This window comes from Diadema antillarum, unplaced genomic scaffold, assembly GCF_040938485.1.
Source record: "Diadema antillarum isolate AM-2024a unplaced genomic scaffold, OU_Dant_1.0 seq00001325_RagTag, whole genome shotgun sequence".
Lineage (NCBI taxonomy): Eukaryota > Metazoa > Echinodermata > Echinoidea > Diadematoida > Diadematidae > Diadema > Diadema antillarum.
Genome location: NW_027272096.1, coordinates 261,115 through 276,235, shown reverse-complemented (window position 1 = coordinate 276,235; position 15,121 = coordinate 261,115). Strand labels below are relative to the sequence as shown.

The 15,121-nt window shown below is 39.4% G+C and overlaps 1 protein-coding gene across 1 annotated transcript; it reads right to left on the bottom strand.

Annotated features, from left to right (window-relative positions):
- Positions 1-1,729: 1,729 nt before the first annotated feature.
- On the bottom strand, positions 1,730-14,702 carry LOC139708336 (uncharacterized). The gene is made up of 16 exons (XM_071620296.1): positions 14,663-14,702; positions 13,959-14,263; positions 13,082-13,226; positions 11,357-11,383; positions 10,724-10,798; positions 10,171-10,224; positions 9,236-9,667; positions 8,276-8,434; positions 7,219-7,644; positions 5,931-6,788; positions 4,558-4,983; positions 3,696-3,854; positions 3,104-3,175; positions 2,683-2,711; positions 2,187-2,291; positions 1,730-1,810 (listed from the first exon to the last, which is right to left on the bottom strand). The coding sequence occupies exons 2-16, from the start codon at positions 14,172-14,174 to the stop codon at positions 1,730-1,732; spliced, it is 3,264 nt and encodes a 1,087-aa protein (XP_071476397.1). The 5' UTR covers positions 14,175-14,263; positions 14,663-14,702.
- Positions 14,703-15,121: the final 419 nt, after the last annotated feature.

Sequence of the window (15,121 nt, the reverse complement as noted above, 5' to 3'; positions counted from 1 at the left end):
AGTGACTTATATTGAAATTCCCTATACTTACCACAAATTACTCTACGTCTTATTCTTAAAAATATTTCTTTAATTTCTTCCCCACCAGAATTATATTGATTATGCCCATCTTGTATTTGTAAATAAGGAAGTTATTGTAATCTTCCTGAAATTTTCTAGAATAATCATATATTGTTTATGAATTAATCTATAAAACACACACACACACACACACACACACACACACACACAAAGCTAACGTCTCACTCCCTACTCATTGAACAGCGGGGTCAAGGTTCGCATCATTTTCAACTGGACACTGCAGCTTCATAACTCTGGTTACTTTCACTAGATACAGGAGGAAATTTACCTGTGTCTCTTCTTTTCACCATCTACTTAAAGGATAAGTCACATTCATATACATGTGGATTTAGTGAATGCAACAATATTAGTGGAACACATCAGTGAAAGTTTGGGAAAAATCCGACAATCTGTTAAAAAGTTTTGAATTCTTAAAGTATCTGCGCAATCACTGCTGGATGAGAAGACTACTACAGTGTATGATGTCACATGCGTACAACGATATAAGGAAAATAAAAAGAGAATTTCACACAACTTTACTTTTTGAATAAAGTGCATATTATGTCTCCGTAATGTAATGTCATTCCCTCTGCCTTCTGAAAGAGAGAAGCTGAGTGTTCTTTTGTTATGAGAGAAAAATGAGAATATGTTGAATTTTCTTTATACTTTCTTTATATCGATGTACGCATGTGACATCACGCTCCATAGTAGTCTTCTCATCCTGTCGTGACTGAGCAGAAACTCCAAAAATTCATAGCTTCTGAACGGATTGTCGGATTTTCCCCAAACTTTCACTGATGTGTTCTACTAATTTTGCTGCATTCACTCAACCCACTTGTCTCTGAAGGTTGACTTGTCCTTTCACTTTAAGAATTTCCTATGAGTTGCCAGAAATTGCAGTGTTCCTTCCGTTTTTTTTTAAATTCTTCATGACCATTCTAAATCCACCCTGTTCACTTGTCCTGATATGTTAAACAGTAAATATGGGAGTTATAATGGACATGTATAATGGGGTGATGGGAGGAATCACGTAATTAAGAATAACTCGTAAAGCAATACAAAAAAGTACTTACTACTTGCTGTAAAAGCCGATGCATGACACAAGAAAAAGAGAAAAAAACGGCATTTTGAAAATCAAAAAACAACATGTTATAAAGTGTATACACATGTACATGTACATATACATATTAATATATAAATATATATGTATTCGTTCAAATTTTTCTAAATCCTTGGGTGATTTTTTAATATCAATTACATACAGAGGTTCATTCACCTTTGTCTCTTCGTACAGGATACGTTATATGTAGCATATATTATATATATATATATATATATATATATATATGTATAGCTTGAAGGTGTCAAATATAAATATGATTATATGATCATTACTGTTATTATCATCATATCCAGTTTCTGTTCCCTGGTAATACGTTGTTACCATCAGTATAAAGAGTATGAGCGAAAATACGATTCTGGGTGGAGGCTTTTGGATTACCCTAACACAAGCTTATATACACATATCATTCGCGTATGATAGGAATTTCCGAAGTCATGGGCATAGAAATGACTGTGTGCGAGAATGTGTTACATTGAACGCCAGACGTGCATGGGTCAACCAGTTTACAAATTATGGCCTATTTAAGTTTACGTGTAAGATTAATAATCACGTAATAATGAGATATAAAGAAATATGGATTGTGGTGCGCTTACAACATCCGTCACAGCATCCCGGAGGGTAGGTCGTCTGATGAGAGAGAGAGAGAAAAGCTAAAGTTAAAGCTAAAGCTAAACTATCACACGCATCCTTGTTCAGTGACTCACAAACATGTAAGCTTTAAACACACCTAAAGACAGCAAGACCTCCAGTTAGGCTACAGTGCCATGACCTCATGATTTGATTGTATGCTGTCAAGGCATTTTCAGACTGGTCAGTACATTAAAGATGCAGCTATCAACCGTACGTTGACACATGCTACCATCATCATCGTCAAATGTCCAATGTTTGCATTGTGTTCTGATACTTCAACCTTGATTGTTGTTTCAATTATGTCATGTTCAACATTGTTTAATTTTTATATGATTTACTTTTTTTAAATGAACAAACAAACAAACAAACTTACCTTACACGGCATCTCACATACATAGTCTGTCCTGCTGAATAACCCATTGTCCAAGCATCGGAAAACTGTGCAGTTGTCATTAGGATCCTGCAGCGACTCGTTCGTCTGCATGAGTAGCCGATGAGAAACGTTTCAGACACGATCGAACGAGATACGAAAGAGGGGACGGTGCATTCACAGTATGGCGGCAATACAATGATTAGGCATACTTGATTTTTGTCACGTTTTGCTGTATGAAGATCACGGGGAAAATAATGCATATCCGTGATTTTATGAGCTGATGTCTCCATTTCCAGAAAGTGATATATTTATGACCCTACCTCGGAGTATTTCCTCCCGCTCCGTCCCTGTGCATGTCTTTATTGATACATACAGATTCTTATGATTTATTTTAATATTTTAAGTGTAGCCTCATGTGATATAATTACGCGTAACACGTGTTTCTTACTCGCATTGTGGGCATGCGATATATTTGGATCGACGGGATCTTACGTACCTGAAGAACAGTGCCATCGATTTCACATTCTAGGAAGAAATGGACAAAAAAACTGGTTTAGATTGGTTCATCGTTAATGAAGAAAGCTATGAAGTCCAGACATTATGAAGCATTCGAGAAGTGTATGTGTCATGTATACACAAACAAATATACTCATAAATTCAACTAATGTTAAAAAGCGTGATACATGTTATTGTAACATGTTATGAAATAATGCGTTCTGTTTCACTCAAGCAAAGCACGTCAAAGTGGAGAGAGTTTCCTTCTTAAATGCTTCGGCAAGTTAATTGATAAATGATTGAGCAACCAAGTAAGTAGTTAACTATGAAGAAGTCAGCTTTTCATAATAGGATTCATTTCATAAAACGGAATCATGACGCCAACACGCAGTTGGTCGTCACGAAACTAAGATGAAATTTACCCGTGATTGGCGTTGTCACTATGGTGGTCCTCTCGGTGTAAATTTCACTCGATGGCGCTGCAGTAGTAGTAGCTAACATCACAAATGAATATTAGAATGAAAGGAGAAAAGATTAATATTCTGTCCGAAGCGTCGTTCAGTGCCATATTGACTAGATGCACTGACTTCGTACGCATCTATGCGAAGCAGAGAAAATGGAAACACTAGAGAGACGTTATGAAAGGCAGGAATGAAATTAATTATTCCGAAAGCGAATGAAGCCACAAGTTCATTCGTCTGCGACTTTGACATCACGGGTATAGTACTTATACTGTCGACATAGCCTAACGTAGCCTATAATAGCCTAACACAGACCTCCCAACGTTTCTGACTGAAAAACAGGGTTGCTTTTATGGTAGGAAAGAGAGAACCCAGTTACCATAAGAGTGTGTAGTGAAATGACCAAGAAGAAAAAGGAAAATGCTATGAAACAAGACCTGGAAATGGTCAAAATTTTGACTCTTTTCTCCAAATTTAGAATGGCTGGGATGTCTGCTAAAAACATTCAGGAAAAAAAAATGTGGATATTGAAAAATGGTAAGGCTGTATCAACCTGGAACAGTAGGTACTGTTGTTGTCTCCACGGTGCGGGTAGTGCCCGATGTGGTGATGGTCTTCGTAGTGGTCAACAACTCTGTCTTAGTTGTCTCAGGTGCTTGCGTTGTGGTAGGAACAGGAGTCCTCACTGCAGTCGTGGTTTCGACGACAGTTACTGATGTTCGGAAAATGTGAAGAATAAAACCAAAATAAAAGCTTACGGCGGACACAATTATTTCTGACTATATCCGAAACTTTCCAACGGCAGAGAGTTGGTCCCTGTTTCCACGTATGTTGATCAAGCGAAAGTTGTTAATTTAGTTGGATTGGCAATTAGTCAGTTGCAATAGACTGTGAGTGGTTCCACGCTATGATATCAGTTTGCAAATCAGATCAACTTTCATTATGGGAGTACGCTCTTACACTTTGGTCATTCCGATTTTCGAATAGGATGATTCTCGTAGGATGAGGTTCAAAGCCTTCAAATTGCAAAACTGAGACTCCGTTTTACTTTTCATCATTTGTAGTACCTTAAGCGTGTAAAAATTTTAACAACATGACTTACACCGCAGTTGTATAATTTGACCTTTTCTGTGATATCTAATTAATGCTTGAAAGACTAGTTTTGCAAGCAGATCATCATGTGGGATGATTTTGGAAAAATCGCACTTTCTTCCTGACGAACACACACACACACACACACACACACACAACTGCATCGTATGAATTGTGCGATGTCTTTTGAAGCATTTCTGCATGTAAGAGTAGCATAATACTCATTTTCCCTTGCATTGTTTCAACAGAGAACATTGTCAGTTTCTTTTAGAGAAAGTATGAACCGAAAGAATTGATTTCTCTGTATAATAAGACAATTTTACCTTCTTCTATACATCCGAAGAATTCCGCATTCAAGGACAATGCGGACTCGTCAGCCTGAGCAACAATCAACACGAGGTCTCTTAGCGCTGGTAAACTGGATGGAAGTTCCAGTCGATCACCCTCAAGGGATATCGGCTCTACAGCAACTTGGTTATTGTCGGCATCAACGAATGGATTGAAAGTCGTATCCCTCACAAGGAAACGGACGGCCGACAACGACTGTGGTGGCTCCGATGCGGATGTTATGACCACTCGTCGTACGATGACAGATTCAGAAAACTCGACGACCGCGACGTTTGGACTCGCGAAAGAAAACGACGCTGTCGAGTCATATGTCTCAGGTACCTCGCTGACATCGAAGCTCGACCTTCTTGTACCTATATTTACTTCGACTCCGAGACTGGTCATTGGATCCTCACATTGACCTGAAATAGATTAGTAATGATAATGATAATAGTGACAACAATGGTAATGATTATAATAATGATAATGATAATAGTGACAACAATGGTAATGATTATAATAATGATAATGATTATAATAATAATCATCATCATAATCATAATAATAACAATCCTAATAAAAAATAACATTAGGACAATGTAAGTCCAAAATAACAGTAACGACAAGAAGATGGAACAAATAAGAGTGATACAGAGATACAGAGATTCAATAATTGATAACTGACATAAATATTATAATTTTCTAGCGGCAAAATAATTTCGTTAAACCAGGATGGAATATGTGTGTGTGTGTGTGTGTGTGAGAGAGAGAGAGTGTGTGTTTGTAAGCGTGAGAGAGAGATAGAGAGAGAGAGAGAGAGAGAGCAAACTGAATATATATGTGCAAGCATGTCTTACTCGTCGAATTTATCACATGTCTGTAAAGAATTACTTCCATCCTGGTTTCTTGAAGAAAAAAAAACCCTGAAGAATTTTGACTCTAAAAAATTATATCATTGACCAATTCGGTCATAGTCATATTTTCGGCATCACAATTGGCACATCAGCAAACACCTTTTCCATTTCTTGTTTTGTATCTCTAGATAACTGTCACCGTTTTCCCTATACTTTATCTTCCCCTACCATTTTTTGGAACAGGCAATGGTAGGATTGGACTTCAAATTACAAATCCTTTAAACGTGAATATTGATGGAACCACAGTAACTCATACGTTATTCCATTCGAGGGAAATCAATAATTCTTTAATCAAAATGACAAAACTTATGGAAAAAAAATATGTTCGCGTGACAATTGGCCACGGTTCATATGATCGTGCGCTTAGAAACGTCAGTATGAAGCGCCATATAAATGCAATTATTATTATCATTATTATTATTGTTATGATCTTCGTCACAATTTCTTTCCCTCACCTTTTGTTGTAATTTCTGCAATTGTCGTTGTAGTAGGTTCCGCTGGCCTTGTAGTTACTGAAGGGGCGGATGTCGTTCTCGTCAAAATTGAAGACAACAGAGTTGTGGCGAGTTGAGAAGTAACAGCCGGCGTTCGTTCACTTGTCACCGGCTTAAATGTCGGAGTGGTGGTTGGTGCGGTTGGAAGAACAGTTTTTGTTGAGAAAAGGCTGGTCGTTTCCACAGGACTTGTTGTCTCGAGGATAGCGGTTGTAGACTTTAGGAGACTCGTGGTTTTGGGTAGAGCGGTGGTGGATTCCGGCAGAGATGTAGTTTTAAGGAGTTCGGTTGTGGATACTGGGAGAGTCGTTTTCTCGAGAATGTGTGATGTAGATACCCGGGGAATCGTTGCCGTACTGAGCGGGAGAGTGACGGTTGAATGGGGTATCTGTGTTTTTGTTTCGGGGACCGATGTCGTCACCTCAGGAAGTTTCGTGGTCGTGACCTCTGGATGTATGGAGGTCGTGATCTCAGGAAGTTTGGAGGTCGTGACCTCTGGAAGTTTGGAGGTCTGGTGCAGAGTCGTGATGACTGTTGATTTCGGCAAAGTTGTGGAAAGTGGTACGGTTGTGGTTGCCGAGACTGTTGTAGGTTGAGCCGCTGTTGTCGTTCTGGCAAAAGCAGTTGTCTCTTGTACAGGCACTGTTGTGGGGAGAGTAGTGGCAACTCTTGACGTTGGCAATTCTGTTGTGCGCACGGTTGAAATTTCTGGTATTTTCGTGGTGACGATTGGTAACGTTGGCGTCGAAGAAGGAATGTGGGTGGTTGGTGGAAGGCTGGTGGTTGTCTGCCGAGGTTCGGTTGGAAGAGTCGTGTGCTCTGTTATGTGGACGAATTAAAGCAACAGACCCATGGACTATACTGATGAGCAGAAGTGAACATAATATTTTAGTACGATCTGCTTTGATACATTGCCAGTATATTCGTATTATATATCGTAAATCTAAAGCCAGTGCAAATAAGCACCTTAATCCTTGTAGAAAATGATAACTGATAAAAACAAAAACAAAAACAAAAACACTCTCTCTGCTGTTCTTTAAATCACGCCCCCCCCCCTCCCACAAAATCAACTTAGATTTTCTCATGGTATTCACGAATGGGTGCAGGAAATAGTACAAACAATAAATGAACATGCGTCAAGTTAAAGTAATCACTAACGAATCAATTTCCAGTATCGTACGGCTCAGTCGGATGCATATGTTACAGAGATGGGCTATCGTAAAATGGGTGTGAACGGCGATAATATTACCTGGTACACAGCCAAGGAAACCGGCATTGACGTTAAACGTTGGCTGGTCTGACGCAACGACGATGACGAGGAGCCCCGTCACAGGTGGCAGCGTGTCAGGCAGGTTGAGCTCGCCGTTCACCAACGGAATCTGTTGCGAAGCCAGAGGCGTTCCGTTGACGTCAGTGAATGGCGTTCCGTCTTCCTCCCGCACGATGACGTCGAACTGTGGCACGCTTCCCGAGTCAGCTGCGACTGGCAGCACGTTGACGATTACCGGCCTGTTGAATATGACGGTGAAGGAGTTGGCGATGGACGGCACAAGTGGCTGAGTGTTGTCGTAGGATTCAGGAATACCACTAAATGTCAGGGTATCCACCTCCTCTCGTGGTACGTTATTGATCGAGCTCACGACATTCAAATCATCCATGTCGTCTCTGCATTCCCCTGCAAATAAGTCACACATAGCCATTCTTGAAGGGAAACTCAGACTTGAACATTGGAACAACTATAAATTGGTTATACTTGGTACAGAGTTTCAGATTTTATAGTGATTTGGTACGAAATAGGAAAGCTTTCGAAGTTATAACAAATCATTATGATGACATAGCAGCTTCACAATAAGAATGCTTGAAAGGGGGCTCATGGTAGCAGAACAAAATAAAATAAGAAAGCATGCATAAATTGTGCACAGGTGACCTCGTTAAAGCAAGCGGTATTGTAATGGAATTGCAGTGCTACATTTCTGAAATATATGAGCCTCTATTCGTGCATTCCTATGTAAAACTGCTACCTTGTTCATTGCAATTTGTTTTGGGTTTCCGGAGTATTGTTTTCTCTGCTCAAGGACCACAACTGATATCACATTAATCATCAGTCTAACTTACACACTGCATCACGATTTTGTCCGACATGCACTCGGAGAAATTCATTGTTATTAAGCAGTGATATTGCTCAATGGCAGATACAAGGTATTATCAATCACAGCGACTTGAACATGTACACAAAGCACTACAATGTCAATCTAGAATTGGTACGTTTCACGCGGTACGCTAGGAGCAACTTCTTGCAAACTCACCTTCAATGCTTGTGGTCGATGACGTCGTCACTTTTGTAACAGTGCCGGGACCGGTAGTTGTCTTGGTCGTTGTGACCACGATCTCTGTCCTCGTCGTTGGTTCTGTCTCGGACGTCGTCGCAGATGTCCTTGTCACAGTAGTCGTTTCGACGGTCGTTACTATACACAATAAAGAGGAAATCACCAAAGTGAGTGTTTTCAATTGTAATTGCTACCTCTCTCTCTCTCTCTGAAATACAGAAATCAACGCAATAACTTCTCGTACATCATCAAGTTTAACTCTTTTATATACAACTATCGTGAAAACTCCCTGTGCGTCATTATCTTTCTGAGACAGCATTGTCAGAGTCATGTTTTGGGGAAACATGTCTTTGAAATCTAGTATGTAACTTGACTGAAACTAAGAATTTACCTCTGAATTAAGTTGGGAACAACACCGCTTGATGGTCAGTCACCACATTAAAAAATTCAAGGTGTATGTAACAGGAATACAATCGCGAGAAACTCTTTCATTGTACTGTGGATTTTGTCGATTTATCAATCGGCTTGGGCAGGATTGTGCGTTTGAGTAGAATATACTTGGCACGCCGTCGACTGATTCGGGCTTGCGAACGTGGCAAAAAAAAAGAGTTAAAGGAGATGGTCAAGGTTATCTATCAGCATCAATTTTGACAATAAACAACGCCACCCCCTCTCTTTTAAGATCTATAAGAAGTCAGTGATTCCGATCCCCAAAACAAGAACCCAACTATTAAAATAGAAACAATAGAGGAGGCAGGTTGTCCTCTTCATTCTGCTCTGCGACTTCATCACTTGTATAAGTGAAGAGTGAAATTGCGTTTCAATAAAGTCACTTGGTGTTTAAAACCAGAACCAGAAGCGTGACAAGTGTACTCGTATGGAGAGATTTAAAACAAGATCCCGAGCGCCACACATTAATAAACATGATAGAGAGCTAACCTTCCTTTTCGCATCCAAGGAAGTCGGCTGTCAAGCTGAGTGGTGTCCGGCTTGCCTGGACGACTGCCAACGTCAGCGAACTGACAGGAAACAGAGTTTCGGGAAGTTCGATTGATCCTCCAACCACTGCTATGGGCTCTGCCGCGATGGGCGAGTTATTGGCATCGACGAAGAAAGAGTTCGTGGCGGGATTGAGCAATCGGATCAGGAGAGACTCCGGCGCGTCGCCCCCGTCCGCCTGACCAATAAGCACTCGCCGCACTGTGACGGGTTTGGTGAACTGAAAGTAGGCGGTGTTCAGGGAGCTGACAGCGGGTGGATTCGCGGGATCGTATGCTGCTGGTACGCCGGATACTTGGAAGATATTGCTCTCTTGATCGCCATTAGTCGACACAAGTACACCAAGCTCGAACATTGGCTCCTCGCATACACCTGTCATGGAGCGAGATTTGGCAGATACATAGCCTTTTAAAGGGAAGGTATATTTCTGAGATAGAAGATTCAGATTGCAACTTGTTTTGCGAGATAATGACCAACCTCTCAAGACATATGAAAAATATGCTTTTCTAAGAGGAATTCAAAATGTATCAATTTTTGGAGAAAATATTCAAGTACGAAGTAAAACAAAGTCCCAGTAAACTGTGGGATCCACCTTTCATTAGGACCTCTGTGGATATCTAAGACATTCAAAACCAATTTTCCTCATATTGCGATAAACTTTAAATGTCTCGTAGAATTGTACGCTCTTTACTGTTTCATATCAGTAATCTATTATCTCGCAAGACATTTCCTTTTTGATTAGTCCATATTATTTTCGTTTGTGTGTGTGTCTGTGTGCGTTATCGAATCGTGTGTTTTTCGAGCAATTTGTTTAGCAAGGATTGAATCAGAAACAATTTAAACTTTATAACGCAATGATATCTAAGCTCTCTTACCTCGTGTTGTGGTAGATGAAATAGTTGTGGTTGTCCTAGCAGGTTCGGTAGTTTCTGGAAAGGCGATAACGCAAATCGGCATGAACGTGCACAAAACTGCATAATCTCTATTCACCTTTACTGGTATAGTTTTAGAAAGGAAATACTATGAGAATCTCATATCCCATTCTTATATTGATGGCGCTTCACTATGGCTTTATCCAACGAGAATAAATCCGGGGAGACTGGAAACATCCTCATCTTATCACACTGGACTACAAGATTTTCTCTTTCGCGGTGCCGAGATAAAAAGGAAATTATACACCACAAAGAACTTCTACTGCTAGCAAATCTTATCCACTGCACGAATTATTCGAAATCCTTGTCTTTGACTCCTTATCATCTCATATTCGATATCATCTCATATTCGATATCAAATATTAAGGAATGTGCACATCTGCTAACACTGGAAAATCTTCGGAGGATAGTTCGTGACTATTCGGCGGTACAACGTTAGAATATCTTTTCGATTGGCTCTAACACTAAAGGGCCGGCCAACGAGTAGGGTCTTTACCTTGGAAAGTTGTTGCTTCTGTTGTTGGAGGCGTGGTGGCAGGACGGGTGGTAACTTGTGGAGTGGAGGGAGGTCCTTTTTCAAAATGGGAGGACAAGATTGATTCACTAGTTAATGCCCTTTTGGCGTTGTATAGCTATTCGAGACATATGAGTTTGGTTTGTTTGTTGTTTGTTTGTATGCTGTTGTTGTTTTGCAGCTCATGACTAGGGGAAACATCGGTCTCAAAAGGGGGTCATTCGAATATGACCATCACAATCCTTGTACATATCTTCATTTCTTCACCTCCTTATAGTTTTATTTTCCTATCTCTCACGTAACTGGCATGGTTCGAGAGGAAAGGAAAAGTGTTGTCAACTACAAGATAAAGATGAAGTAATTAACTATTCCCCTGTTTCTTGTATTTTGACGTTGAATGTTACTGCAGTGATTTATATCGAAATGGGACACACTTAGAAGAACGGAAAAACAGAAGACATCGTCATACAGCTTTCTTGCGATCATTGTGTGTGAGTTTGTGTGTGAGTTTGTGTTCTTGTGCTAGCGTTGCACGCGCTAATTTGTGTGGAAACACTTTTGCGTGTCTTAATCTGTGGGTGTGTTCTGCCATAAAAAATGCAAATAAAGTCTTACCAGTGGTAGTAGGCACTGAGATGATTTCTGCAGATGAAATGAAAGGAAGACAAAAACAAGAATACATATAAAATATTGATTGCATGATCTGTTTGGAGGAGTTATACTTTTCTGCATAGGAAACAGAAGGATTGGCTAGCTAATCATTGTATGCCATGACAGTAGCCAGTGTGATTGTCTTTAGCATTTGAGTGCATTATGGAAATACATATTTTTTAAATAATTTTTTATGGTTTTGAGTATTTTTCTCTTACTACTCTTTTTAAGTGATAACTTTTTGGAGACCTATGTATCCAAAACGAAACGTGCACAGACACAGGCGTACTAGCTGGCACACATTTCTATGCGTTGAACACGTCTATACCTCGACGTAGGCCTACTACATTGTAGTAGGATACGTAATTGCTGTAGTATCGGGCATCATGAAATGTTTTACCATTTTCCTTTATTACAAAAGAATTCTCCCTTTTTATCTGAATTATTCACATTGCGAAGATAATTTACCAATTAGTGTGGAAATACGTACAAAGTGAGGACTAACCCAAGTCGAAATTTTAGTGAACAAGGACCAAGAAAATTGAAATAAGCCAGGTATTGGCCAACATTTTTAATTCAAGTTCAAGTTCTAGTTCAAATTTGTAAAATATTTTATTTCTCATCTTTTTATGTTGTATATCACATACATAAGACTGTACAAGGAAGGTAGACCTAAAAAAAACAGAGCTTGGGGTGAGCTGCCTAACAAAATACATTACATCACAAACACAAGAAACAACAAACAGATGATAGTTCCCATGGCAATATTGAAATGATATGTTCCTCAAAGAGAAATATTACAGTCTGACAGAGGGGCTACAGTCATGACAGTAAGTATGAAAATATGTGCCGAGCTACAGCCTAGCAAAAGTTGCATTATCAAAGTTAAACGTTACATATTTATAAATGCTAGTAATGTGAAACCTCTGCACAGATGTAAACGAGACAATATATGAAATGTTTCCCCTCTTTTTCATAGTTTAGTTTACAAATGATTGAGATGTGATTGAGAAGTGAGATGTGATTTCCAGCAAAAGAAAATATGCCCTCATTATCCAAATGTTTGCATCTACTCCTATAAAAAATTTCACTTGGGCCTGCATTTGAAGGTGATTATCTTAATCCTGATTCTTGACATTCTTGGCAGGACTGCATTGAGGAGGTCGTACATTCCGTGGAAAGCAAAGTGAGTACAAAGAACCCCGTTTTCACTCCACCACTTACAAAATGAATGGGTTAGAAAATCCTAACCTTAGGTTGCGACCTCTAGTCTATTTAGTGTATACTTGCAAAAGAGCCATTGGAAAAAAAAACCCCGAATAGAATCCTAGCCAAATTACAAGAAAAACAGTCAGGATCATTTTTTTCTTCGGTTTGGACCTATACCACCCAACTCACTGATTCAAATCGCATTTATTATAAGATACCGTTATAAAGACCAGGGCCCCGTTGCTAGAAACTTTGCGTTTAATCGCAACTTGCAAATGATTGTCCCTGGCCAATCAAAATCATTGTTGCATGCATGTCTTCTTAATAGGGCAGACCCTGAGCCAATCAGAATGGTTGTTTCAAAATTAGCAATTATTTGCAATTGATTGCAACTTTCTTGCAACGGGGCCGAAGAACTGGAGCAGCTCCTACTGAGCAGCATGTCTGAAACACGGAGAGAATCCTAACATAAATAGTCACCTTGACATCCACGCAGTTCTATCCTCAGGGCTATCCAGTTCGTCTGCGCGTCGACGACGGGCAAGATTCTTATGGCGTCGACGTAAGGCATGTCTGGAATGACGTTGCTGACAATACTGTCCCCATCACTGTTTGCCTTGAAGAGCTGAAGACAGAAATTCAAGACGTTATCATTATGTATCACCAGTGTCCATATTTATTGAAATCGTTATTCCTCTGAAATTAACATGAACACCTCAAAAATATTTCTACAGAAAAAAAAAAAAAACATGAGACCGAATGGAATTCATCATTTGTATATATTATATACCGGAATGTTTACATATTGTTGTAATACATTGTTTTTGTTTTCCTTGAATTTGCATCAACAACAAAAATGTGATTTTGGAAATAGAATGTAATTGGAATTGAAATGAAAGAGAAATTTAAAAGCTGTCTCTTTTCTGATTTGTACTTACACCCATACGAAGAAGCAGTTACTGCTTATATACAACTATAAATAACTATTTTGAATATTAACACTTTTGTTTAATTATGTTTAAATTATGTTTAATAGCTTCTTCTTTAATCAAAGAATATCCCCTTCTGAACAAAGGCAATATCACTCTGCAAAGTAAAAATTCCCATTGGTATGCTTATTGTATTTTTACATTTCGCACACATAGAACAAACGAAAGGGGGAATTATTATATTGAGGACATTATTTTGTTTTTTAATCTTCAACACAATCTTTTTTTGTTGTTGTTGTTGCATTTATTGCTTCATGTAATTGGATGGAGGAAAGCTGGCTTAAGTCTGTTGCTGCGCATGATTATGAACGGTTTTTCTTGGCAATATTCTCAGAAAAAAACAAACGAAGAAGAAAATACCAACGTACCATCGGCCTCCCGTGTGCGTTCAGGACGGCAGTGCCGACGTCCCCATCCTCGTCCCTGAAGTATTCGATATGGAACCGGCTCACCCACTCGGTGTGGAAACCCTGGGTGTCTATCCCGGTCACTCGAGTGGGCACGGAGAAATCGACTTGCAACCAGACATTGGTGTCGTCTGAAGTGGGCACCCAGGCAGCGAAGGCGTTGTTGAGGCGAGCCATGGACGCCGGTCGCAGAGTCTGACTAGTCGATGCACTCAGGGTGATACCATGCACGTGATTTTCCAGGCCAAGAACCGAATAGCAGTCTTCTGCATTGTGTGTGGGGTTTTTTCCCGAATGATATCAAATAATACGCGTGAGTTCATATTCTAGCACTTGTCAATATCGGTCGACATTGCAATCCCCGATAATTTCGATACCAGTGAGTTTGTACTCACATAACACAAGTAAGTGTACATAGTATACGGATATGGTATCGGTACTCAAAGTACTCTTTGTTGTCTCGGAAAGGAGGGTGGGGGCAGATAAAGACAAATACCGATGTGATATTCACATTTTTTTGGCACAATTTTGGTCTTAATGAGCGCGAACCTTTCTTTCTTTATTTCTTTTACGTATTTCTTTTATGGGACAGGGTACCCCATCACAAAATCGATGGATTTTTTAACCTTCTCCAGATATCACTTTGTGATAGAAATGAAGCATACCTGGAGGCAGAAGTGGTGTTGTAGTCGGTGCGGCCGTGGTAATGACTGTGAGAAAGAAAACAGCAATAACATAACCATCATTATGCAGATGAAACAAAAACCCAGTCTTATTGCTTCAAAATAGTTCTAAAATTTGAGGTAGGGATAGATACAACTAATGTAAATATTTGAATAAGTATAATCAATGTTAAGTATTGTTATATATGATAAATGTGAACGATAGTTATAATAAAAACACCTGTAGACTAAACCGTCTACAGTTATGGTTTATTGATAGAAAAAATGATATCTCCTTATATTCTAGGCTTTATTGCAAAATTTCAATATGGTTGGATGTTTCGTGATACAACTGACCTACACATATGCATCAACTGTGATATCTCGAGCATCTTTTTTAAAACCACTGCTCCCGATGGTAAACAGTACCTTTGAAACAGTATTGTACAGTGTATATAAAGG

Excerpts from the sequence above, each read along its gene's own strand:
- LOC139708336 (XM_071620296.1), bottom strand. The coding sequence starts at position 14,174 with ATGGCTCGCCTCAACAACGCCTTCGCTGCCTGGGTGCCCACTTCAGAC. Across the intron at positions 10,225-10,723 it reads AGAAGCAACAACTTTCCAAG|AAACTACCGAACCTGCTAGG; the intron begins GTAAAGACCCTA and ends TCGCCTTTCCAG. Across the intron at positions 2,712-3,103 it reads AGTGACAACGCCAATCACGG|AATGTGAAATCGATGGCACT; the intron begins GTAAATTTCATC and ends ATTTCTTCCTAG.